The sequence below is a fragment of the Myotis daubentonii genome, chromosome 3 (genome assembly GCF_963259705.1).
Source record: "Myotis daubentonii chromosome 3, mMyoDau2.1, whole genome shotgun sequence".
In the NCBI taxonomy this organism is placed as follows: domain Eukaryota; kingdom Metazoa; phylum Chordata; class Mammalia; order Chiroptera; family Vespertilionidae; genus Myotis; species Myotis daubentonii.
In genome coordinates, this window is record NC_081842.1 from 138,604,242 (window position 1) to 138,631,398 (window position 27,157).

The window sequence follows — 27,157 nt, forward strand, 5'->3', positions numbered from 1 at the left end:
AAGCCCTAGTAACCTATGAAAGTGATCTTAGAAATAGGGTCTTTGCAAATGGAATCAAGTAAAGATGAGATTATATTGAATGGGGGTGGGCCCTAAATGCAAAGACTGGTGTCCTCAGAAGGAAAGAGAGATCAGGAGACACAGATACCTAGGGAAGAAGCCATGTGAAGGTGAGGCTGAGAGGGGAGTTACACTGCTGTATACCAAGGAACGCCAAGGATTGCTGGCAACCTCCAGAAGCTGGAAGAAGCAAAGAGGTATTCTTCTCCTGCGGCCTTCTGAGGGAACACGGTGCTGCTGAAGTCTTGATTTAGAATGCTGGCTTCCAGACTGTGAGAGAATAAATTTCTGTTGTTTGAAGCCACCCAGTTTGTGGTAATTTGTAACTGCAGCCTCGATGATCAGAGGTGAATTGATAAAATCTTCATGAAAACAACTCAATAGATGTATCAAAACCTTAAAAATTTATATTCTTAGGATTCCTATTCTTTTTTTTAGAAAATATATATTTTTCATTGATTTTTTTTTACAGAGAGGAAGGGAGAGGGATAGAGAGTTAGAAACATCAATGAGAGAGAAACATCGATCAGCTGCCTCCTGCACACCCCCTACTGGGGATGTGCCTGCAACCAAGGTACATGCCCTTGAACGGAATCCAACCTGGGACGCTTGAGTCCGCAGACTGACGCTCTATCCACTGAGGCAAACCAGTTAGGGCAGGATTCCTATTCTTAATAAACTATTCTAGAATGTTGTTTATAGATTGAGATATAGGAAACCTTTATTCACAATTAATTGTTGCATTATATGTAATATTTTTTTTTAAAAGGAAACAGCTTAATAGCTAATGAGAAGGAATGATTAAGTAGCTTATGGTATACCCAAAGGATAAAATGTTATATCACCATTAAGACATTTAAAAAACAGTTTTTAGTAAAATGGGAAAATGTATGTTATAATCTTAAGTGAAAAAATTAGGAAATAGAATATTCGATTCAATATGATCATAATTCTAAAATATGCATGGGGAAAACTGGATGGAAATATATCAAAAGATTAATGGTTATTATCTTTGGGTTTTGGGACTATAGGTGACATTTTTCTTTATGTCTTTCAGTATTTTAAAATTGCCTTTAATGAGCATAGATTACTTTGTAAAATGAGAAAAAGGAGCTTATAAAGAAGACTTAGAGAAATTATTAGAAGGTTAAAAAGGAAATGTCAACTGAAAAGTCATATACAAAGAATGGAAATCTGTTATTATTTACACTGATGATACAATAGGGGTGAATAATTTTTAATGACAGCAATGTTAATAATGAGTATATTTTCATAGAGGTTTATAGCACCTTACAGGGCTTGCAATAAGCAAAACACTTTCGTCGGACATTTATTATCTTATTTGGTAAGTTAAAATAGGTCTGTAAACATTAGGTATTGTTATACTTATTTTAAGGAGGACGTAGATCCAGGGATGCTCGTAGAACTAAGACTATAGGATGGAACTGAGTACCCAGGACTTACCGGCTCCCCTTCATTAGTGACCTGGCAGAAGCAGGCTGCCTCTTTTCTGCAAGCTTCTGCCCAGTTGGCCCAGGACTCCTCAACTACAAAATAAGGGGGATGCATGAAAGGTACTTTCCGCTTCCAAAATCCTATGATCCTAAAACCTGGGAGTTCGTGAGAGCTGGAGAATTGCCTTGACAGTTTTTAACTTTTGACCCCCCTGATTTCTTTCCAGACAAGATGAATTAAATCTCAATCTCTCCCTCTCTCCTTCTCCCTCCCCCTCTCCATTTCTGCTCCAAGCAGGAATTCCTGGACTACCCTCATCAGCAGAGCTGCATAGACATGGACTTCCTGTTTTGACAGCTGACCTCTCTTTTGCGCAGAGGCTGTGGAAACACTGACACCTTCATCTGCCGTGATGTATTGATGTGTCTCAGTGACAGGGTGCAGGGCCACATGGAATAGACTCCCAGCCTTTCTCTACGCTCCCTTGGTCCTGACGGCTTCTCATCAGACAGGCGCTCCCCAGTCTGGCTGCCTCCTCTCTCCTGCCTCCTGTTACCCAAATAATATAATCATAAAATTGAAAGACCCAAGGAGAGCTGGGTAAGTCAGCTCATCTAGTTCTCAGACTGCAGAAAGAATTGCCCCTAAATCACCCCAGCTTTCTTCCCTTGTTGAAGCTCTCGTCATGTGATAACCAATTCCAGGGCCAGGGGAAAAGGCATCAGAATATAAAGCAAGGGCTCCACTTTCCACATTCCATTTGTGTTTGACTATAAATTATGAAAGGCACTTTAATTCTGCGTCCCCGTTTCCAGCGGTACAGGGACTCTAATGGATTCATCTGAAATTACATTAGCTCCAGCCCCATCATTCTTGCTCTGTTTCACAAGCTTGCCTGGAGGAGGCTGATAAAGTGAGTTCTGCCAATCAGATCACTCGATTGCCTCAGGGGATAGCTTCAAGGGCTTCTGTCAAACCTCGGTATTCTTTCATAAACATTTATTAAGTGCTTACTAAGTGCAAGGCAAAATCAAGGACCTTTAGTTTTCCTCCCTCCCTCTCTTTCCTCCTTCCCTCCTCTCTTTCTTCTTTTTTTGAAAAAAATATCGTTTGAGACCCTACTTACAGTGTGACAGACGCAGGGGAGATACAGTGACAAATTACAGACAGTCACTGTCAAGGAGAATCTCACAGCAGGTGGGGGTGAGAGGAGGGTAGACATATAAATAAACATGAGACAGCATGGTGGAGGGGCACATGATGTCAGTCAGACTGGCTGGGGGTGAAACCCTGCTCTGGCCCTCATCAGTCATGTAATCTTGTGACAGGGCATGCCAGTTCTTCAAGTTATTTCCTTACATGTAAAATAGAGATAATTATATCCCTCTCAAAGGGTGGGCATTAAAGGACATTATATATGTAAAGCATCTAATACAAAACCTGGATCATACTAGTTGTCAGTAAATATTCGTTTTCTTTCCTCTCAGATAATTACAGTATAACATGGCAAGTGTTAGGATAATCAGAGTTGTGTAGCCCTGGCGCAATAGAGAGGACTTAAGCTCTGAGCCTTTATCTATTCAGGGGCACAGTGGGGGTGACAGTGGGGTAGGCAGGCCATAGGGCACTAATGGCAGGGGTTATGGGAGTTGAATGAGCTTCCAGGGCAGACAATGGCTCCATGGAGAAATTGGCTGATGTTTTGGTTTCATGCTAAGATTTATAAGCAATTCACTTGGTAGGTGGTATCCTTGAAAGAGAATAAACTCACTCCTTGAAGAATGAGTAGAAAGTCACAACCTGGCTGGGGATGGGCAAAGAAAAATGCTTTTGAGGGTGATGGTCAAACTGTCTTTGGTCTCACCTCCTGAGTTTGTCAGAGTCCTTCAGAAGAATGAGCTTTAAGGAAGCAAACAAACAAATTAAAAGAAAAGACTTGGATCACAAGAGATGCTACTGGAAACTCCCTTTTGGGTTCTAACAGGGTTTAGGATGAGTTGGATGAGGACAGTTGCCCTCTGACCCATGATTACAGACCAAGCTAACGAGAGAGGTTTTGAGCTGCCCTCAGGATGGTGAAGGCAGAGGCTACTGAGATACCATCACCAGGGAGCCACAGAACCAGCTTTTGGGTAACAAAGAGAGTAGATGCTACAAAAAGTAGAAGCAAAAGACCAAGCTTCATGAAGTCTAGCTTCTGGTGGGACAATAAAACAACTTGTCTCCTAGAGCTCCATTTGGTTCCTGAAGAAATCTCAGCTTCAGTCTCCCATAAGACTTTGCTGTGCCACTCTGCAGGCTCCATGGGTTTGGTTCTTTGGCCTGGTATGTTGTTAAGGATCAATGTAATCCATTTCATTAGCCTTAAAAACAACCATCTATATAGTGTTGTCCTAAACTCAAATGCCCAACGTTTGTAGTTAGGAGCTGAGAGCAGGAGGCTCTCACTCAGATGATCCATATTTTCCCATTTTATCCTCAGGCTGCCAAGGTACAGAGAAACCTGTGTTACATATGAAGGTCTGGGTACCAGAAAGATCTGACTGCTTGAGGGGTCCAGAAGAAAGGCTCTTAAACGAGCTTCAATTTTTGATAAGCCTGATAAAAGATGGTAGTTTGGATAGGCATGAAGAGAGATGGGACATGTCCTAGCAGGGCAAGACTCCAGCATGTACAAAGGCATGGAAGTGTGAAAGGTCATGTATGGGAAGAAAGCTGTTCTGTGTGTCTTGGGGTGTGGGTGGTGGGAGGGAAGGCAGGGAAGGTGAGTTGGGCCAGACTATGAAAGACCCTGAACACACCTGCTTTATTCTGGAGATAATGAGACACTAGGGGTGGCTTTTCGTCAGAGGAGTTATGTGACTAGTTTTCCATTTGACAAGGTAACACTGGCAGTAACAAGGAGGACTGGTTATTGTTGGTGGCCCCTACAGAAGGTAGAAAGACCACTTTGAAGCTATTGAAACAATTTAGGTAGAACAGGATTAGAACCTGAACTGAGGAAGTGTCTCTGGAGAATGAAGACTGGGAGGTATTTAGAAAGTAGTGATGACAAGGCAGTGAATGACTTCGTGTGGGGGCATGGAGAGGGACAGCAGGAGGCAGATGGAGTCAACTAAGTGAAGATGAGTTTAGGCTTCTCAGTGAGGCAGCAGGAACTCAGTGGTTTCAAATCCAAGTAAGCATTTCAGGAGGAGGAACAGGTTCTGAGGGAGTGGTTGCTCTCACTCAGTTTGGGAAACACTGAGTTGGAGATGCTTTTAGGATATCACAGCAGAGATGCTGACAGCAGTTGGAAATACTATTCTAGAAATCAGGGAGAGCTGGGAGCAGGAGACGTGAATTTGGAGGTAATTGGTGTGTATGTGGTTTAAGTCATGGGAAAACATGAGATCATCAGGGAAGAGTACTGTGACGGTGATAGGACAAGAGGCTAAAACTGATCACGATGTGTATGCGAGGTGGTGGTCTGAATCTACAAGACACATTGTTTTGAAGAAAAAATAATGGATAAAGGCAAATTGAACTCTTTCAGCCTGCACTCTGTAAGGTTGAGCCCTTTGTCCTGTAGGTTTAGAAACTTGACTTTATTATTGCACAAAGGAGTGAACTGCTCAAGATCTTAGAGTTTAATTTATATAATTAAACTCAAAATAATCTTTCTTTTTCCAAGCTAGAAAGGGGTTCTATTAATTTACAAGACTAAATGCAAAGAAGCACAGAAGTAATCAGGTACTAATTAAAAGGTATAATTCCAAAATTATATTGCTTTGTGTAATATCTTGCTTCAAGGTAGAGATATTAAAATATTAGCATTCACTGTCTTCAACAGTATTCTCCAAAGGATATTCTATGGAATAATAATGTGACTTAAAGCTCCCTAAAATACGTATGATGAAACTTAATAAATAAGCTAAATAAGTTTTATAAAACTTAAATCCTTCTCTTGGATGTTCACAAAGTACATTTTTTTTCTTATTAAAATTTGTTATTTTAATGGGTCTCAAAATTCTGTGACAGATTTTTGGTCATGTTGTTTCCATTAAAAAGTACTGATTTTAAAAACTAATAACTTAAAAACTGCCACACACACAAAAGAACCAAATGGTCCACAAAACATTCTCCTTTCCTTCTGAAGGTTTTACGATGCATTGTAATCATTAACCAGTCTTTTACTATTAAACTTAAATGGCCAATTGAGACAAACAGTTCTGAGACCGTTCTTCCACCATTGATTAAGACTGGGGTGGCGGGTGTTGGAAATAATATTCATTTAGCCTTCTGAGCTTTCTGGTCAGACTTGGTGACTTTGCCAGCTCCAGCTGCCTTCTTGTCCACTGCTTTGATGACACCCACAGCAACTATCTGTCTCATGTCACCAGCAGTGAAATGGCCCAGAAGAGGGTAGTCAGAGAAGCTCTCAACACACATTGGCTTGCCAGGAATCATATCAACGATGGCAGCATCACCAGATTTCAAAAATTTGGGGCCATCTTCCGGCTTTTTCCCAGAAAGACGATCCATCTTCTCCTTCAGCTCAGCAAATTTGTAAGCAATGTGAGCTGTGTGACAATCCAGCACAGGTGCATATCCAGCACTGATCTGGCCTGGGTCGTTCAGGATAATCACCTGAGCTGTGAAGCCAGCTGCTTCCATTGGTGGATCATTTTTGCTGTCACCAGCCACATTGCCACGGCGAACATCTTTGACAGACACCTTCTTGACATTGAAGCCCACATGGTCCCCAGGAAGAGCTTCACTCAAAGCTTCATGGTGCATTTCAACAGACTTTTCTTCAGTTGCAACATTGACTGGAGCAAAGGTGACCACCATGTCAGGCTTGAGAACACCAGTCTCCACTCGGCCCACAGGGACAGGACCCATACGACCAATTTTGTAGACATCCTGGAGGGGCAGACGCAGGGGCTTGTCAGTTGGATGAGTTGGTGGCAGGATGCAATCCAGGGCTTCAAGCAGCATGGTTTCACTGGCATTGCCATCTTTACGGGTGACCTTCCATCCCTTGAACCAAGGCATGTTAGCACTTGGCTCCAGCACTTGACAGTCTCATGAGGGAAGGCATTTTGTCTTGTTTGCTGCATTCCCAGTGCCCAAAAAGTGTCTGGCATGTAGAAGGTTCTGGTTAAATATAGTTCTCACCATTCCAACCAGAAATTGGCACAAATGCTACTGTGTTAGGGTTGTAGCCTATTTTCTTAATGTAGGTGCTGACTTCTTTAACAATTTCCTCATATCTTTTCTGGCTGTAGGGTGGCTCAGTGGAATCCATTTTGTTAACACCAACAATCAGCTGTTTCACACCCAGTGTGTAGGCCAGAAGGGCGTGCTCACGGGTCTGTCCATTCTTGGAGATACCTGCTTCAAATTCACCAACACCAGCAGCAACAATCAGGACAGCACTGTCAGCCTGAGATATGCCTGTAATCATGTTTTTGATGAAGTCTCTGTGCCCTGGGGCATCAATGATGGTCACAAATACTTTCTGGTCTTGAATTTCCACAGGGAGATATCAATGGTAATACCTCGCTCCCGTTCAGCTTTCAGTTTATCCAAGACCCAGGCACACTTGAAGGAGCCCTTCCCCATCTCAGCAGCCTCCTTCTCAAATTTCTCGCTGGTTCTCTTGTCGATGCCCCCACATTTGTAGATCAGATGGCCAGTAGTGGTGGACTTGCCGGAATCTACGTGTCCAATGACGATGATATTGATGTGAGTCTTTTCCTTTCCCATCTTGGGTTTGAGTTAGCGGTGGTTTTCACGACACCTTTGTCCTCTCGCAGGTCTGGGCCCCACAAAGTACATTTTGGTTAAAACTTTAAGGAGTCCTAGAGTAAAAGAGCCTGCTCTGCTTTACCCAGCATTTCAAAATCCTTTGTCCATAGAACTCCCCCCTATATACCAGCCCTCATTTCTGGCCTGGCATGTTCTGTCTAATGAATAACTCCTCTTGGCTGTATAACAGACATCTTAAACTTGACATGTTGAGAAACAGACCCTTGACATCTGCCTCTCCAAGGCTACTTCTCATCTTCTCCATCTTCGTAAATGGTAACCTCACTTTCTAGTTTCCTGGTCCCCAAATCTTGGAAGTTTCTCTTTTTCTAACACATCACATACAAAAATGAACAAATCCTATTGGCCCAAATCTGACCACTTCTCACCAGTTCCACTTCAACCATTGTAGTCCAAACTGCCACCATCTTCCTCCTGGGTTGTTGATATCACCACTTAACTCATCTCCCTCTTCCCACCTTGCTCCCATTGTCTACTTTCCATACCACAGTTTTTAAATACCCAAGTCATGTCATCCCTCTGCTCAAAAATCTTCCAATGGCTCCCCAACCCAGTCACAGTAAAAGCCAAAATCCTAACAGTAGCATATCAGACCCTATTTGATCTGGACCTTCATTGCCTCTATGATCTCATCTCCCACCAGTTACAATTTCAGTCACTGTGTTCCCATCACACTGACCTCCTGCCTCAAGGCCTTTTACTTGCTATAATCTTCCTGAAATGCTCTTCCCCAGACACACCCATGACTCATTCCCTCACTTCATTCAGGTCTCTCTGCTCCATTAACCACTTATTAGAGAGGCATTTCCTGACCATCTTATTTAAAATATAGTTGCCTTCACAGGGGTGGGGGGTGAGAGCATGTGCTGGGGGGTGGGGGAGGCGGAAAGAGGTCAATAGGGGAAAAAGGAGACTTATGTAATACTTTAAACAATAAAGAATTTAAAAAAAAGAATAATTGAAAAATTACAGTTGCCTTGTGTTTTTTCATAGCACTTATCAATATGACAATGTGTGTGTATACGTGTGTGTGTGTGTGTGTTTGTGTGTCTATGTGTAAATTTTTCTTTACTATCTACCCTTGCCCCCCACCAGGATATAAGCTCCATGAGAAGAGAGAGAATTTGACTTATTCACCGCTGTATCCCCACTGTTAGTATTGGAGTATGTGGAATGCAATAAATATTTTGTTGAATAAATGAATGACTTCCAGTTTTAGATCTGCAGAGCACACCTTGGGAAACTGGTTTAAGCTTTTGATGCTTGCTTCTGGGCTATGGTCTGCACTTGGAAAATGCCTTAACAAAATGCAGCTTTCAATATAGATTTGAAGGCATGGGTCTATTCCATTAAAAATGCTGCACTGTGAAAGTTAAAATTTGGGGGTTTTAAAATAAGGAGTTGAAAGGATCAGAGTTAGTTGACCTGGAAGTCAACCAACTCTCATGTTTGATTTTGGGTGAATATCTACATGCATCTCAAGTAGAGCTCATAATTTTGCCTTATACTTGTTTATTTATTTATCTGTTCCTCTAGCTTAAATGACAGTCTCATGAGGGAAGGCATTTTTGTCTTATTTGCTGCATTCCCAGTGCCCAAAAAGTGTCTGGCATGTAGTAGGTTCTGGTTAAATATTGATCACCTTTTGATTAAATTTTCATGCTGCCTAATTTAAAGACTTATTCTTTGCTTTATGACTTACTCATTTGATGCTTTTTTACTTATGATGCTCAATATGTACATTTAAACATATTCATGCAGTTAATATTCATATAAACATATTCAGCCAGTTAATATTTATATGGTACCTACTGTGTGTTGGGAACAAAGGTACAGGAATATGTGAAGTTAGTGTTTTGTCCCATAATGAGACACTTAGTCTCCAGGGATAACTTGTATTTAAAAGCAGGAAATACCTATATAAATTTTTTCCTGAAGAAATAGTAAAAAATAGGTAAAGATCCTGTTTTACTTGATGCTTTCTTTTTAAAAAAATATTTTTATTTACTTCAGGGAGGAAGAGAGAAGGAGAGAGAGATAGAAACATCAATGATGAGAGAGAGTCATTGACTGACTACCTCCTCCATGTCCCCTACTGGGGATCAAGCCTGCAATCTGGGCATGTGCCCTGACCGGGAATCGAACTGTGACCTCTTGGTTCATAGGTTAACGCTCTAGTACTGAGTCACACTGGCCAGGCTATTTGATACTTTCTTAACTTTTGTGAAAGGGAGCAATGGAAAACATCAAATAAATGGAAGAAATAAAAAAAAGAAGAAGTATTGACTTATGTAAAAAGTCATATACTTAGTAAAGGAATTGCAAAACAAGCCAAGGAACTCATACTCATTACATAAAGAATGCTGGTCCTGCCTGCCCTCCCTGATGCATGATTTGAAATCCCATTGACCTTTTTTGAACTGAGATATAAGACAATCACCCCAAACTCCAATCTTAATAATAGCACAGGTACCAGAGGTACCTTCCTGCTGCTCAAACTTGCAAATCACTACTACGTGTTTACATTCAATTTGATATTATGTTCTTGATGTTCTCTGATCTACCAGTTGTACTACCCTCCTAGGAAATAGGGAAATTGTATTGTTTTTTTTTAAGAAAGATAATTTTAATTTATTAGAGTTGAGAAGAAAATCTTATAAACTTTTCTCCCTAAGTACATAGCTCCACCCTTGAGAAAACTTAGCTCATTGTATACTCATGGAAAGAGCACAATATCCTGAATGAGTCAAAACTGAAGATGCCAAATGGTGATACATGGACTTTTTAAAGAAGATCAGAGAACTGAGCCAAGATTTACTTTTGTTATTTAAGAGTAGAGTGTTGGAGGTTATCAGCATTGCAACGTACAAAAGAGGAGTGATGGAGTCACAAAATGTCTTCATTATCCTTGTTTACAGGATTGGTTTTGGGGTGGGGATGAAAAGTCCCCTACTGGTAATAATGTCAAGTGTATTGGTATTGGCGGCTCCCCAGCACCATCAACCTTGACATGCAAGAATATAAAGAAAAACACTTCCTTTAAAAGTGGCTTTTCTTTTACTTTTTCATATTACTCAGGGGACACTTTTGGTGATTAAAAGTAGAATGACTTAATATGACTTCAATATTCTGAGAAACTCTTCCTTCTACCCTTGACTGCCACAATTTCAGTAAAGATTCTTGTCAGAAAAAATGCCAAGAGTAGGAACTTTTTCATCATCTAATAGTACTAGTCATATACATGACTATTTTTAGAGCAGTTTAGGTTTATAATATAACTAGTGGCCTGGTGCACGAAATTCATGCACATTAAAAGGGGATTAATTAGAGGAAATATTTTAATATTACTATTTGCCCTTTCTCTATAACAGAAGTGTCAGAGATGAAAAAAAATTAGTAAAACATATATGAAAATCTTCCTCCAGTCAGAGTCTGGGGCGCACCGTGAGACCCAGAGTCAAGTCTCCACCCACCCACAGTGCCTCAAAATCGTGCGAGACCCAGACCCAGCCAGTCCCACCCTTGTCAAACCCCACCGGGTGGGGGGGGCGCAGCCTCAGGGCCCCATCAAGCCCCACTGGATGGTGGGCGTAACCTCAGGTCCCCCAGCCTGGCGTCAAGTGGGGGGTGCAGCTGCAGGACCCCTGGCACATGTTGGGTGGGGGGCACAGCCTCAGGTCTCCCAATGCATGCTCAGGTCCCCCGGCCTGGCACCAGGGTGGGGGACGTACCTTGAGGTCCCCCGTCAAGTCCTGCTGAGTGTGTGTGGGGGTGCAGCCTCAGGTCCCCCATCAAGCCCCACTGGCCAGGGGGTGAAGCATAAGGTCCCCCATCAAGCCCCACTGGCCAGGGGGTGCAGCCTCAGGTCCCCTGGCACCGGGTTGGGGCACGTGGCCTGAGGTACCCCAGCGCAGGGCAGGGGCTGCAGCCTGAGGTCCCTGGCCCAGTACCAAGGTGGGGGGCGCACCTTTAGGTCCCCTGTCAAGCCCTGCCAGGCAAGGGGGCATGGCCTGAGGTCCCCCAGCCTGGTGCCAGGGTGGGGGTGTGACCTGAGGTCCCCTGTCAAGCCCCACTGGGTGGGGGGGTGCAGCCTCAGGTTCCCTGCCCCGGCCCTGGGCCACGCAGCCTCAGGTCCCTGCTGATTGCTGATTAAGGCTTATGGGAACTCGGCCTTCACTATGGGTGCAGCCATCTTGAGTTATGGAAACTCTGCCTCCGCTGTGGGCACCACCATCTTTGTGATGGCATGATAGTCAATTTGCATATTCCCTCTTTATTAGATAAGATTGAGAGGAAGGAAATCTATATTTATTGATAATAATAGCACCTTGAATTAGGTTCCTGTGGCTACTGTAAGAAGATAATACAAATGTGGTGACAACAGAAATTTATTCTCTTATAGTTTGGAGGCGAGAAGTTTGAAACCCAGCTGGGCTGCACTCTCTCCAGGAATTCTAGGGAAGAATTCATTCTTTGTCTCTACCAGTTTCTGGTGACTGTCAGTATTCCTTGACTTGTGGTTACAACACTCCAATCTCTGACTCCATGGTCACATTGCCTTCCCTCTTCTGTCTGTTATCTCCCTATGCCCCACTCTTACAAAGTCACTTTTCACTGCTTTAAGACCTATTGTAAAGGTCTCCTCTTCTAATCTTAATTTTATTACATCTTCAAAGACTTTTTCCCTGAATGATGTCTCATCCACAGGGTTTTGGGATTAGGGCATGCACGTATCTTTATGGTGGGCCACCATTCAATCCATTACCCATCAAATATTTATTCTTCTCTGTGTGTTCCTTAAGTCAGTCTTGCCAGCAGCCACAAATATTTTTAAATTAGCATTCAGTCCTGAACTTTAATAAATTATAACTCATTTGGGCCCAGCTGTCAAACACAAAATTAGATTAAAATTCTAAGAAGGAAAGTGGTTTATAAAGGGAGTTATAAACATAATCAATAGTCAGATCAGAGGCAAGAAATTAACATTGGTTAAATATCTTCTGCTGTTTGCTTTCAAATATGGTCTTACTCAATTCTCAATATAAATCTGTAGTGTACCTATTTTAATCCATAGTCTTATTAATGGGGAAATAGAGGCTCAAAAAGCTGGGTAACATTCCCAAATCCCACCAACTACTAAGGGCAAAACTAAAATTCAAAGGCCAGACCCCAGCCTTTGCCTCCAAAGCATGCTTCCTTTCTAGCCAGGAGAGGGGCTCTCTGGGTTGTCACTGGCACATGCCCATGTCCTGCCTTGGCTGGGATCCCAATGGGGCAGAGGAAGGCAGAGCTTTTAAAGCTTTAGCAAAAGTTGGGTCCTTGGTCTAGGCCAGCGGTTCTCAACCTGTGGGTCACGACCCCTTTGGCAGTCAAACAACCCTTTCACAGGGGTCGCCTAAGACCATCCTGCATATCAGGTATTTACATTATGATTCATAACAGCAGCAACATTACAGTTATGAAGTAGCAACGAAAATAATTTTATGGTTGGGTCACAACATGAGGAACTGTATTTAAAGGGCCAGAAAGTTGAGAACCACTGGTCTAGGCTAATAGTTACTGGATTATATATTAGGACAGGAGAGAAAAGAAATAATTATGAAGTATTTCTCTCTGCCACCTGCATTTATGCATCATTACTATCATTGTATCTCCATAACTAGAAAACTGAACAGGTAGGACAGGCCTAAAAAATCCAAATGTGATGTTTTAGGGCAGGGAATTAAGCAAGAATGTACGAAGTATCTTGGCATAACAATTTCACAGTTTCTTCCTCAATTAAAAAAAACAAAATAAAACTCAAAAGACAATAAGTTTCTTGTGAAAACTAATTAAGACACCTTGAATTTTAAAATGAGTAAACATATTTTATAGGGGAAAATGCAAATAAAATACACTAGAAGGTAAAACAATTTTATTTTTCAAAATTAACATTTAAGTACAAATTTTGACTGTTTCTTTGCTGGGTAAGGAAACTTTTTCATTTGAACTACAAAGAAATGGAGAGAGAATTTCTTGCATGGTTATATATACCAACTCCATTTCTCCTCTTGCCTTCTCACCTTAAAGACATTTGAATAACATCAGCATCTAGAATTTGAAGATTGGGTCCTTCACAAGAAGAGGACAGCACAACCTGTTTCTGAGGGAGACATGCATTTAATGAGAAAGCCCTGGTGGCCCAGCCCTTGGTCAAAGCTGAAGTTCCTGCTAGATGGAGATGAAATGTGTGAAATTGTTACTGGACCTTGAATGTCAGGTTCTTGAGTCTCAATGTCATGAAAACGAGCACTGAACTCAGTACAAGATCAAGCAGATAGAGTTTATTGAAAAGAGCTTGTGCACAAGGGAGTTGACCTGAGAAGAGAAGTCAAGATCCCTGAGGGGTTCTTGTGAATGGCTTATATAGGGGCCTGGGGTGAGTGCAAGGCTTGGGAATGAAGATAAGGTGAGTTGTCCCATAATGGTCATCTGGTGGCAGTTGATTCAGGGTAGTCACAAGGTGTTTTCCATGGTCAGTGGGCCACCCAAAGAGCCTGTGAAATAATGCTTGCACAAATATTCTCGTCACCATTTAATTGACAAAAACTATTTTGCAGAACATGGTCTTAAGAAAGGATGCTATTGTCATACACTCCATGTATGTGGTTAGGTTAATTTAAACTATGGAATTTTCCTGAAAGCAAGGAGTCATACATAGGCCTCTAAGATGGAGTCCTTTCAGTCAAGATAGAGTTGAGATGTTACCCTGATACTGTCTCAAAGTTACCTTCTTTGCAACAATCATTAAGCTGAGTAGCCCATTAGACTTAAATGTATGAATCACTAATGGCTTAATGACAAACATAACTTAATAATCAGGCCCTTCTTTTGTTCTGGAAAGCCCCAGACTATTCCAGGGATCTTCACTGAGGTCATGCAAAGACTGGGAATTATGGGTCTCAGAAGTTTTTACATATAATCTTGTACAAAGATCCAAACAGCTCATTCAATCTTATTGAAAGTCTCTTTATGGGCAAGACATACTATTAATGCCTTGAGGGACTTAGAGACTCACACCAGAGCAGAGCCACATAGGTTGGCTTCTTGCTTGTTCCCTCATCCTCCTGGCTCCAGTCCCTTACAAAAGGTGTCAACTATTAGCCAATCAAGGTGTGTTCTGATAAAGCTTGGAACATTCCAGGCACATGGAATCTTATTAGTGGATTCTTCAGGAGAAAGGGCCTTTGAGAGCTACAGAGATGAAGCTATCTGTAATGGTGGAATGACAGGTTCATAATTTCTGGCAGGAAAGCCTGTCTGGGGACTCTCACATATCTCCAGTGAAGGTAGGAGCCTCTTCCCTAACTAGGAGATGACTGATCTGGCTGTTCTAAAAATAGTAGCTGTGGCCATGACTGAAATGACAGTTTTACACCTGTTCCACATGAAAAGGACTCTGGTCATTTTATTCATTCACCTTCACATAGGTTCATCAATGTCTATAAATCCCAAAGGGAAATAGTACTTGATACAATAGAGTCTCCATCCTCTGGCTTAAGGCACCCTGGAACTATCACTCACAGGGGTGGGGCATGCTCAATCTTCTAGAATTTACTGCTATCAACTAGGATGATGGCATCTTCCCAAGTTGGAAAAATGTCCTAAGACATTATTACACTTGTATCACATATTGTGTAGGCAAGCATGTGATTGCGAGGCTATTGACATTTAATAGGGCATTTAGTGACAATACTAGGTAACATTTACAGAGAAGTTTCCTGGGTTAATTTTTTCTTCAACAACCCTATGTGAGAGGTATTATTATTTTCATTTTATAGATGAGGAAACTGACACAGAGAAGTTAAATAACTTGTGGAAGGTCTAACAAGTGGTAAGTAGGAGAGTTGGTTCCAAAGCCCACACTTAATCCTACCTAATAAAAGGCAAAAAGGGTAATTAACCATACCTCCGCTATGCTTCCCATTGGCTAATCAGCGAGATATACAAATTAACTGCCAACAAAGATGGCGGCCGGCAGCCACGCAGCTGAAGTGAGCAAGAGGCTTGCTTGCTCCAGTGATGGAGGAAGCCAAAGTTTTCCACCTGCTGCGGCCCGGCTTTGAGCTCTGAAAGCAACTAAGTTTCAATTATAGAAGCTAAACAAACCCCAGTTACCTGCTTTCAGCCGGCCGTGGCCTCAGAGATGGAGCGAGCAGGACGGCAACAAAGTTTCAATTATAGAAGGTAAATAAATCCCAGAATATAAAAGAAAAAAGAAAAAAAGGAGAGACTGAGAGCTTCAGTCGCTGGACATCCTGAAAAAGGCCCTCAGCCCCTCACCCAGACTTGCCAGGCACCCCAGTGGGGACCCCCACCATAAAAGGGGTGTGGCCAGCCTGAAAACAGCCATCAGCCCCTCATCCAGGCTGGCCAGGCACACCGGTGGGGACCCCCACCCTGAAGGGGGTGTGACCAGCTGCAAACAGCCATCAGCCCCTCACCCAGGCTGGCTGGGCACCCAAGAGGGACCCCCACCCTGATCTGGGACAAGCTTCAGAGAAAACCAGCCGGCCCCCACCCATGCACCAGGCCTCTATCCTATATAGTAAAAGGGTAATATGCAAACTGATCCTAACAGCAGAAAGACTGGGAATGACTGGTCACTATGACACACACTGACCACCAGGGGCCAGACGCTCAATGCAGGAGCTGCCCTCTGGTGGTCAGGTCGCTCTCACATGGGAGGAGCTCTGCTCAGCCACAAGCCAGGCTGATGGCTGCCAGTTCAGCGGTTGTGGTGGGAGCCTCTCCCACCTCCTCAGCAGTGCTAAGGATGTCCAACTGCAGCTTAGGTCTGCTCCCCGCTGGCAAGTGGACATCCCCCAAGGAGCAGGCCTAAGCCAGCAGGTAGTCATCGCCCAAGGGGTCCCAGACTGTGAGAGGGCATTGGCTGGGATGAGGGACCCCCTGCCCCAAGTGCACAAATTTTTGTGCACCGGGCCTCTAGTCATATATAATGCTAACAATTCACATATATAATATATGTGAGTCTTAGCTTTAGTTGCATTATTGACTTTACCACAAGGACAAAGGACTTAGGCAAAGGCAATGTGAAGAGCGGGGAGGAACTAGAGCAGAGTAGTCTAAAGCATGGCTTCTTGGGTTACATAAGAAAGAGCTGATTCCTCAGGTCCAAAACATACAGTTATGGGAGCTTGGGCGAATACCTAATGTCTTGGGACTTTAGTTTGCTCATCTACAAAATGTGAACAGTAAGGGTACATAATTCAGGATTGTAATGGTTATATGTGACAATTATGACAATACCTAACATTTATTGAATGCTTATTTTTGTGTCAACTCTAAGATGCAAGGAAGTGATTGTCTTCTCCCTGGCACAGAATAAGCATTTACACAAGCTATTATTATTGTTATTATTTTCTTACTATATGTCAAACCCATTTGACAAACTTCAAGAGACTATAAACTTCTTTTGGTAGACAGATATTCCCTGCTTTTTGAAAGTTCCCATTACAGCACTTTGCTTTTATGAAAGACCAAAATTAGTACCTATTTTCACTAACTAAAATAAATCAGAAGAGGATTTCTGCTGTTATGAAAATATACAAAAAACAAAACTAGCGTTTGTATTTGTTTTGCTGTGAGCCATTACAGACACAGCTGCACCCCAGCAGTGAAAGTTGCACTGCTTTTACGTTATGTTAGTGTTATTTTAAGATTTATGTGTTATTGGTATGATTTAGTAGGTTGTTTTGGGAGTCTGGGAATGCTACACATTTTTTCCATATACATTAATGGTAATTGCTTCTTCACTTTAAGGCCATTTCGGTGTAGAAAAAGTTTCATAGGAATACTCCACTTTCAGAAGGCTGGGGAACATATATTGGAATTTTGACCCATTGAATATGGTTTTTAATAAGTGGGTCAGGGATAGAGCTTAGACATCTTTGTTATGTGCAATCTCACTTATAATTTATTTTCCATTTAGTCTAATGCATAATTGAACATACCTTTTCAAATATCACATTCTACATTACTTCTATTATTCTTGGACATACTTTGTCTTTGTCATAGGGTATTGCTAAATCTAGCTAAATCTCTAACTTCCCAAGAATCTGATAAGCAGGCTCATTTTTCTTCACAGATTAGTACGGTGAAGAGAATTAACTTTGAATCTGAGTCTTATCTGCAGTTTAGGGGGAAAAATACAGTTAAAATAACTTGAAATCATAGTCATAGCTTCGTCTTGGTCAAGATGGTGGGGTTACACTGCTGCTGTCAGAGCTACTCATGAGCTGCAAAGTAGCAACTGCAATAGCGACCTTTATTTTCTAATCCATTTCACAATTCATTTTTGGCAAGAAGCACTCTACCTTTTGAACTGTCAGATTCTTGGACTGAACAAATTGGGTACAGCTTTTCGATTACACATTCAGTTCCTTCCCAGCTCACAAAGTGATTTCACATTATCAGCATGATTTATCAAGAGTATAGCCATCTTAAGGCTCCACACTAATTTATAGAGGCAGCACTGAAGTGTAAGCAAAAGTACTGCAAAATTACAGATAAAATGAAACAAGGTGAGCCTGCTATTACCTGTGCCCTGATATGAAAGATGCTCATCTGATAGCCTGGGAAAGCTGGTGCCAGAACCCCATTTTATTAAGGGGTGCTGTTTCTACATTTCCAGGTCATGGACTACTATTTCTTACTAATCATAGCCCTAGCTAGAATGGTATCCCTTTAACAAGGTAACCAACTTTGGGTCACTCTCATTAAGCTGTCAAACATATACTCTTGGTTGGCCATCCTGAAGCTAACTAGTTGGGTAAAGTTTGTGGTTGTCTTCCCCATTAATTCTTCTAAACCCTGTCTTCTTGTGCTTCCCCCATTGGACCTCTGCAAGGCATTCTATACTTACATGTTCTTTCCACTTCCTTCTAGAAAAACTAGCTTTTGCCCCCTTTAATAAAAGACCACTAATGTGTTAGTATCTTTTTACAGCTTTAATTCTTGCTCACCCAACTCTTTACACTGTCAGACATCAAATCCTTGAGAAAATAGTAGGGAGATAGCATGATGGAGGAACAACTGGATCAGAAGACTGGAAGTTAGAGGATTAGATTTCACATCTGCTATCTAGCAGGCCTAGCACCACCATCCACTCTGGGCGTTGATTTCTTTATCCAATGGCTAGACTGGAGAATCTTGATTTTTGTAATTCATAGATTCATGGATCCTTAGTGACACTCATTCTGGAGAATAGTATAGCAGAAAATTAAAAATTTCCCCCCAACTCTCATGTCCTGTAATACTAACAGTGAGAGTTAAAATCTCAACTCATGTGGAAATGTTTAGAGGGAATCATCACACTATCCCTAAATATCTGTCTCATTATGGGCATAGAGATGGAAGAGAAAAAGGCATTGATTTGGTGCCTTCTATTAAGTGCCTGCTCGTTCTCGCCACAAGAGATTTTGTTGTCACCAAAGTGCAGGTAAGGAAATTGAGACTTAGAGAAAGCTTGCCCAAGACCACACTACTAGTAAGTGGCAGAGTCTATCAACTTTCCCATTCTGTGTCCACCACAAGGCTGGCCCCATATGATATTTGATTGAAAGATAATTCTGAGCAAATATTCCCATGATTTCAAAAGCCAGTGGTCCCAGCCGCTCTGTTTGCCATTTCCCAACACTGTTTAGCTTCAAGAGCTGGATTTCTCCACACTCTGGAGTCCAGCATGAAGTTGTAGTTATACCTGAGACTGCCAGGGAACACACCTTATTTTGGGCCAGGTTTATCCTTGTGTGTGTGTGTGTGTGTGTGTGTGTGTGTGTGTGCACGCGCGCGCGTGGGAGCGGGGGGGGGGTGCGGAGGGGGGATGTAGATGAGCAGCTAAAGAAAACTTTAATCACTTTCAGTTGTTGGAAGAGGATGAAAAGGTTTTTTATTCAGACATTCCTTCTCTGCTAGGGTGACCAACTAATCCCAATCTGCCTTTGATGTTCTTGGCTTTAAAAGGGGAACTCTCAGGTCTAGTGAATACTTCAGTCTTGGTCAAGCTGAGATGGTTGGTTACTCTACAGTTTCCTGAACTCTGAATTTCTGTAACTGGGAGAGCAACTGTCTATTCCATATACAAAATAAATCACATTTCTGTCCATTGAGATGTTGCCTTATTGAATTTGAAGGTTACATTTGAGAGAGTCTGTACAAAATAAAGATGTTGGTGGAGTATGCAAAATTCCTTTTGGGGCTTTGGGGCAGGAGGATTCTAAAATGAGCCAAAACCTGGATAAGCCTCATGATCATTGGTTGGGAAAGCAATGCCACGATACAGCCTCATGAACAAAAGCAATAAACAATGGTTTCAGAAAAGCTCCAGACTGATGCTCTGAATTGCAGAGTAGATTTGCAATCTGTTTCCTACCTGGGTAATTCTGCTGGGTAAGACTCAGGCAAGTAGTCAAAGAGTTGTCTTTTCAACCTGGAACTACAGCTAATGGTTCTCATCAGCCAACCCAGGAAAACCAGGTAGTTAAAATTATAAAATGCAAATTCTAACTTAAATGTACAGACAGACAGACAGACAGACAGACACATTCACACAGAATAATTTGTCAAGCCCTTACTCTTATAGAAAGAAGGAACAGAGATTCCCAGAATTCATGTAACAGAAATGGGACCTTCCAGAGAGAGGAAAGAGAATTGGATACCAGGCGAGGTATTTCACATACACTAAATTGATTTTTTTGGTAATTCTACTTTTACATGGCTATTCTACCCCCTAACCCCCACCCATGTCCATTATCCAGATGAGGAAATTGAGGCTCAAGCCCAGGAAGAGGTTAAGTCAGTGATGGCAAACCTATGAACTCATTTTTTTTGGTTGATTTTTCTTTGTTAAATGGCATTTAAATATATAAAATAAATATCAAAAATATAAATCTTTGTTTTACTATGGTTGCAAATATAAAAAAATTTCTTTATGTGACACGGCACCAGAGTTAAGTTAGGGTTTTTCAAAATGCTGACACGCCGAGCTCAAAAGGTTCACCATCACTGGGTTAAGGGTTGCCCAAGTTCACAGGGCTGTTTGACTCCATGCTTTCTCCCTTCTACTCACTGGAGGCTGGGACACAGAGGAGAGACTTCATTAGTTTGACCAACACAGGCCTTGGTGCAAGGAAATTACCTGCTTATTTCTGTAACTAGAGTGACAGTTCTTCAGCACAGCTTTATCTGTCAGGGGGTTACATGGGCTCAGATGTAGATACCAAAGACCAAACATGTTCATTTAGTTCCTGGTACTGGAAGGTCCAGGAATCAGGTACCTAGAAGCAGCCAGCAAAGATCCCCAGGAGGCCCATGTCAGGGGGACCCAGATATGACTGACCATCAGAAAAGGAAGGGGGGATATAGCCAATAACACCCCAGTTTTACCCTCTGGAGATTGAGTTAGTGGGTCTGAGGTAGGACAGCATGGCACACTTATAACAAACCAATTTAACCACTACCTGATTTGGGAACCACAGATTTACCAGATAAAACACAGAACCTGAAAAATAAGGCTTGTGTCCTATTTCTTTCTCAGCTACAGACTAACTTTTGAAGGACAATTAAAATATTTTTATTGATTTCAGAAAGGGAGGGAGGGGGAGAGAGATAGAAACATCAATGATGAGAATCATTGATTGGCTGCCTCCTGCACACCCACTACTGGGGACCAAGCCTGCAACCTGGGCATGTGCGCTACCAGGAATCAAACCCTGACCTCCTGGCTCATAGGTCGATGCTCAACCACTGAGCCACACTGGTTGGGCTTGAACGATAATTTTAAGGCTTATGTGTCTTTTATGATGGCGAGGATGGATAAAATGCCCAGTGGGTGGCCAACACATGGCATAGCAATCATTTATAATCTCTGTGCCTTAGTTTCCCCAAATGCACAATGAAGTGATATCTGAAACTGCTTTTCTGAAATCTTGTGACAATAAATTAAATGCATACACAGAGAGCCATGAGCTCTTGGGAGAAGAGGAATTCTAGCTATTATTAAAACATCACTTTTCTGTAGCTGCTAAATGAAGTGCCACTTTTTGTTCTTGATCATCTTGGAAAGAAGATACAGTTTTTGAATCATGAAGCATGTAAAAATCTCTTCAATTATTCATGTGAAGACTACTTTGAGCCATGTAGTTAGAGTGACCAATTATTAATCAGTTCCCTTGAATTCCAGTTCTCATTCAGTAGTTGATACAGGAAACCTTAACAGAATCCCTGGTGTGCAAATGAACTTTGTGTCAAAACTTCATTTGGAACTTGAAAAACTATAACATGTTTAAACTATGGTTAGTTTCTCTCCCCACCCATTCCCCATATCCATAAAATACCATTTATCCTAAGAGATAACTAAAGTCTTGAACAAAAAAGGTGATAGAACTTAGTATAACAATAATGTATGTATCTATAGGCCTGTCTATCCAGCAAAGTAAAATTACTTCCCTGCTACAGTGAAATCTGGGGTGTGGGACACGTACCTTACTCTAGGAAAAAGAACAGCCTCCCCCATCAGCTGGCCAGGGAACGGACACCCAGTTTTACATCAAAGTCAGTGGCTCCTGTGACCCAGCTGGATGAGGCTGGAGCTGGTTGTTAAAGGGCAGAGATAAAATTGTTGGCTCTTGAATTTTGGGATGAAGACTTTCCAATAAGATAAAATGATATTCCAGGAGATGGAACTGGGAAGGTGTACTGAGATGGATGGTGGCCCCTACAAAGGTAAGTCCATTGGAACCTATGGTTGTTGTGACCTTATTTGGAAAAAGAGCCTTTGCAGTTGTAATGATGTTAAGCTTCTCAAGATGAGATCATCCTGGGTTAGTGGAGGCTCTAAATCCAATGGTAAATGTCCTTAGAAGAGAAGAGAAGGGAGAAGACCCAGAGAAGCCCGTGTGATAATGGAAGCAGAGATTGGATTGTGTCACCACAAGCCAAGGTATGCCAGGAGCTACAAGAAGTTGGAGGAAGCAAGGAAGGATCCCCTTTCAGAGCTTTTGGAAGGAGGGTGGTACTCTCAACATCTTGATTTTAGACTTTTAGCCTCCAGAATTGTGAGAATAAGTTTCTCTTGTTTTAAGCCACCCAGTCCATGGTAATTAAAAGCCCTAGGAAACCAATACAGAGGGTAAAAGTGAGACCCTCTCTCCTTCTGCTGGTTCTACTTCACTTCTCCTCACCCACTGAGTTACCTATAAGTCTCCAATCTGACTGATTCTAGAAGATTAAAGCACATACTTTTTTTCTGAAAGAGCAAATTTGAGGTGAAACAAATGTTTGCAGGCTATGTATTTTTCCTCCATTTTTTTTTTTAATCAGAGAACTGTGCATAAACATTCTCAACAAAGCAAATGCCCTAATCCTCTGTCGTGTGTTGTACTGGTCACATGTGAACCTTCATCTTGGTTTAGAGATGGTGGGGTATTTTATGTTAAAAAGAACTTATACTTTATTGTGTTGGTGTCACTTTGCCAAAATCCATGGGTAGTTTCCTATAATTAGTAGACTTTTGGAGGCCTTGCTGATGCTGGGCTGGAAATTGAGGTGATGCCCATCCCTTTCTACTGCTCCTTTAGCTGACATTCTTGAAAAACAATGAGTGATGCAGGAAAGCCCTGTGAGGTCTTGAGATAAAAGTCTGGAGGCAGTAATATTTGGGAGTGGGATGACAAATGTCTGATGATGATTTTCTTCTGCTTCAAAAGTATCTCCTTTTCCCTGCTTCACAAATGGAAGAGTCACTTAAGTTAGCAGGCTACTCCTTTAAAGAGAAAAATCCTCCATAGTGAACTTAGGCTCATCGGCACTTTCCTGAGAATTACTGTAATCAAGGAAACAACTCCTAACTGGTGCCCTGGAAGTTGGAAGATGTGACATTTGATAGAAGATTTCCCCACACCCCCTATTTTATGTTTCTAAAAATTGAAGTGTACATATGATATGATGGTGTCTTTTTTTCCTTGAAAATGAAATTTTAAAAAATAAAGATGCAGTTTTGATTTGATGAAATCTTAGCACCATGTCAAACTAGGATGAGGAGCTAGCAGGCCTGAGGGTCATTGTCATTGGGCCTGCTGATCTCCCAGGGCTGGGTGCAGTGGGAGGAGAGCAAGATCATGGGAGGAAGGCACTTATGTCCCCTGTGCAAATTTATCACACCTTTCTCCAGATTTCACAACATGTCATCTCATCTGAAAGTATATTTTTTTCTAATCTTGTGACTTTACATTTTGATCATAAGTTGTTTTCTGCATTTCCTTTCTCCTGCTTCAAAAACTATAAGTGTGAATTCTCTGGCATTTGGTGTAGCATAAAGCTTTATGAGTGATGCAATAATTTTTCTTTTATCTTCAAAAAACAAATATTTAGAAATTTCAACAATTCACCTGCCAAACCAAATCTCTCAAGCTTCCTCTCACACTTAGTACAAAAATACTTTGGCAGCTTGCATAACTCAGTTTATGGAAGCTGTGGGCATAAGAGGGCAAACTTTGCCATCACATGAAAGGTTCATGCTCATCTGGTTGTGGGTTTTACAAAACAAAGCGCCCACCCAAGATTCCAAAGATGCCAGTTATCAGACATTTGAGAAGAAAAAGCTGGTTGCAGCAGCAAAGATGTACAAAGCTAGGAGCTTCCTCCTCCCCTAGAAAACTCCACAGTCACTTACCGGCACAGACAGCAGTGGCTGTCACACGCCAGTGGGCTCCAATGGACTCAGGGCCAAGGCCTTTTGCTTGCTGGGTATGCTTGTTTTCCTCCATTGCCCGGCCCCCAAATCCATTCTCTGCCCTTCTCTGCCTTGCTCTTGGCTTTAGGAAGGCTGGTCACCTGGCCTGCCTTGCCCTCCACTTCCTGTTGTGATCAGGCAATGGGAATATGCAGGAGCCTGGCAGTGGCTGCTTTGTCTCTGCCCTTCCCTGTGCTGGCGCCATGGAGATGACAGTGGCTGTCCTCTCTGTGACCATAGCCCTTCCTCTACTGCCCTCTCCTCAGGCCCAGGGGTGTTGGGGCTTCCTGCTGTTTCTCTTTTTTGGGAGTTGGGTTCTTTAGCTCTGCCCATACCTTCTTTCAAATCTAATGTGGATTGAACCACATGAATGGAATTCTGTCTTGTTCTACGATCTCAACCGATATTGTGGAATATGCTGCGGTCAAGAGGATTTGATTCAGTAACATTCCCCCCAGAACTTTGTTCATTGCCACTTACTGTCCCCATTGAGACTATTTGGTCATCTATCCAACCAGGTCAAGGATCAAAAAAATGGAAGCTTTCCTTTGAGGTCCTTCTGCACCCTCCCCAAATCCATTTCCTCTCCAGTTGCCTTTTCCTTTTATCTCCCTCCCTCTCTCCGCCCCACAAGTGTTTTCTTCAACTACTGAGCTCTCACCTTGGAAAGGAAATTTTTAGTAAAATGACCAGAAGGGTTTATCATCACACCATTTCTTTACTATCTAAGTCCTGTTTCATGGGGTGGGGTTCAGTGTAAGTACAATTCCATCATCCACTGAGGTTGATTTTCTCCCACATCCTCACTTTCCCTGATTCTTATGCACTTCCCCATTGCAGCTGTTTGTTCTTCCCTCCCCCCCGAGAGTCTCTGAACTCTGTCCTTTCCCACTACCTCAATAGGTCAGGCCTTCCTTGCCTTGGAGAGGCTGGGCTTCAATGACTTTTCTCCAATGCTCATCACTGTGCACTGGTCTGTGCCATGTTGCTTCTGAAACACAGTCATTCCTCAGTGAACAGTAGCCATGGTCCTGCTGCCTTTGGGCTAAACTGCCCTCGGATGGCGCCAGGCTCTGTCATTTGTGTCCTGTCTCTTGTTTCTTCTCCTCACACAGCCCCTCTGCTCAAGACCATCCAGGTTATCCTATGTTCCTAGAACAAATCTTTTCTCTTCCTGCCTTTGCTTACACTGTGCTCCTTATGGAATGTTCTTTCTTTCAGCTCAGCAAATTAGAAGCCTACGGACCTTGGCTTAAATTAAAAGCCACTTTCTCCATGAAATGTTCCCCAATCTCACCAGCCACAAGCAAGACCCTCTTCCTCTGGACTCCTCACGACAACACTCACATTAACCCATGTGGACTTCATTTGCTGGTCCCCTTGTGGCCAGTCCTCTATAAGATGATAAATAGGAGCTGACGTTGTGCAGGGAAAACTTACTTCACTTGAAATTAGGAGATGGGGCTCTGAAGTCAAGGTGCTTATTAATTTTGGAAATCGCTGAATCTTTCTGGATTTGTGGTTTCTCAACTGTAATATGAAGTGGTTGAACTGGGTGTCCCTGGGTCCCCACCAGCACTAAGACTCTGTGAACTTTTTGTGAGATTCATTTATCTTATCTCCCTGCTTCTGCCTCTCCTGTGCCAGATGAGAATTAGGGAACACAGACTTTTCTCAGTAGCCAGTGGACCACCTAGTGATGTGGAGGGCACTACGATGGTGGTTAGCAGCATGGGCTTCGGTGACATCAGGTTGGAGTTTGAGCCCTGCTCTATGCTTTTTAGTTATGCAAATTCCTGAAACTCTTTAACTTTTGTGTACTTCAGTTTTCTCCTTTACAAATGGCAATCATAATAACATCTACCCCAGAGTGTTGCTGGCAAGTTAATGAAATTCTTCAGGATGCTTCATAGCAGACAACCAATAAACTGAAGTAAGAGCAATGGAGACCTGCTTCTTATGAAGGCAACTCATGAACACTGTTTAACCAGGAGACTCTAGTGCCCGATTCTCCATCCTGGATGCACTTTAGAGTCATCTGGGAGTTTTGACAACATGATGCTGCCCAAACCCCAGTCCAAATGGATCGAATCGACTCAGAATCTCAAGGGGGTGGAACTGGTATCTTTAGTTCTGCTGAAGAAACACTCCAGTTTATTCTAACTTACAGTCAAGGTTGCTAACCATTGTTCTAATGATCATTTAGTTGACCCCAAGAGAGGGAAATCCACATGTTGAATAACTAATTACTAAGTAATACTTCAGAGAAGTTTGAGTTACTTGGCCAAGAAAGGTCCGCTTCCCCAATTCAGAGTCAGTAACTACACTTATGCCTATCTCCTCAACTCTTCTCAGTAAGCCAAGCTGTAAAGCTACTTGCCTGGGCTAGGAATGACACTTATGAACTGTCTAGTGACTCATCCTTCTCAACATCTGAAGTCATTCTGGAAGCATTTAAACCCCCCACACTCTAACTGATGGCATGGATTTAAAGTTCAAAATCTCTAGCCAACTACTTATGTCAGTTCTCTGTTCCAAATTGTAAGTTAATAGAGTGTCACCATGGAAACAAGAATTTCTACTTGAGGACCAAATCTTCCTTTAAAAATTTGTCTCTTCTATCTTTTGATTATGATCAATGAGAAGTGGAGGTAAACAATTGAGATTTATATTCGTGGAAAATAAGTAAACGATTTGTATTTAGACTCTTCTTAAGGGTAGCATTTTCTCTGAATCTGTTAAGGTTTTATTTGTGATAATAAGATACTTGTTTCTTTCTGGGAAGGAAGGGGGAAAATCCTCCATTCCCAGAATATTGTTCAATATTGGGTAGATATATTTTCAAATATGAGAAAGTAAAATATTTATTATAATCTGCCTCACTCTCAGGTTTTGGGTTCCAAAGGATAGAACCAAATATCAGTTTAATTATTTTGCACCCAATTCCAATGTATGATTATTCCACCCACGCACATACCACCAAGCAATTCTGTGTGTCTTAGAATTCAACTCAACTCAGACACTATTTACCTAGAG

The 27,157-nt window shown here is 42.1% G+C and overlaps 1 protein-coding gene across 1 annotated transcript; it reads right to left on the bottom strand.

The window, feature by feature from the left end:
- Nucleotides 1-5,481: 5,481 nt before the first annotated feature.
- LOC132230743 (elongation factor 1-alpha 1-like) lies at nt 5,482-7,319 on the bottom strand. Its single transcript, XM_059688687.1, is given in 3 exon segments — nt 5,482-6,581; nt 6,676-7,011; nt 7,014-7,319. Coding segments are annotated over 3 exon segments (1,386 nt in total). The 5' UTR covers nt 7,267-7,319; the 3' UTR covers nt 5,482-5,784.
- Nucleotides 7,320-27,157: the final 19,838 nt, after the last annotated feature.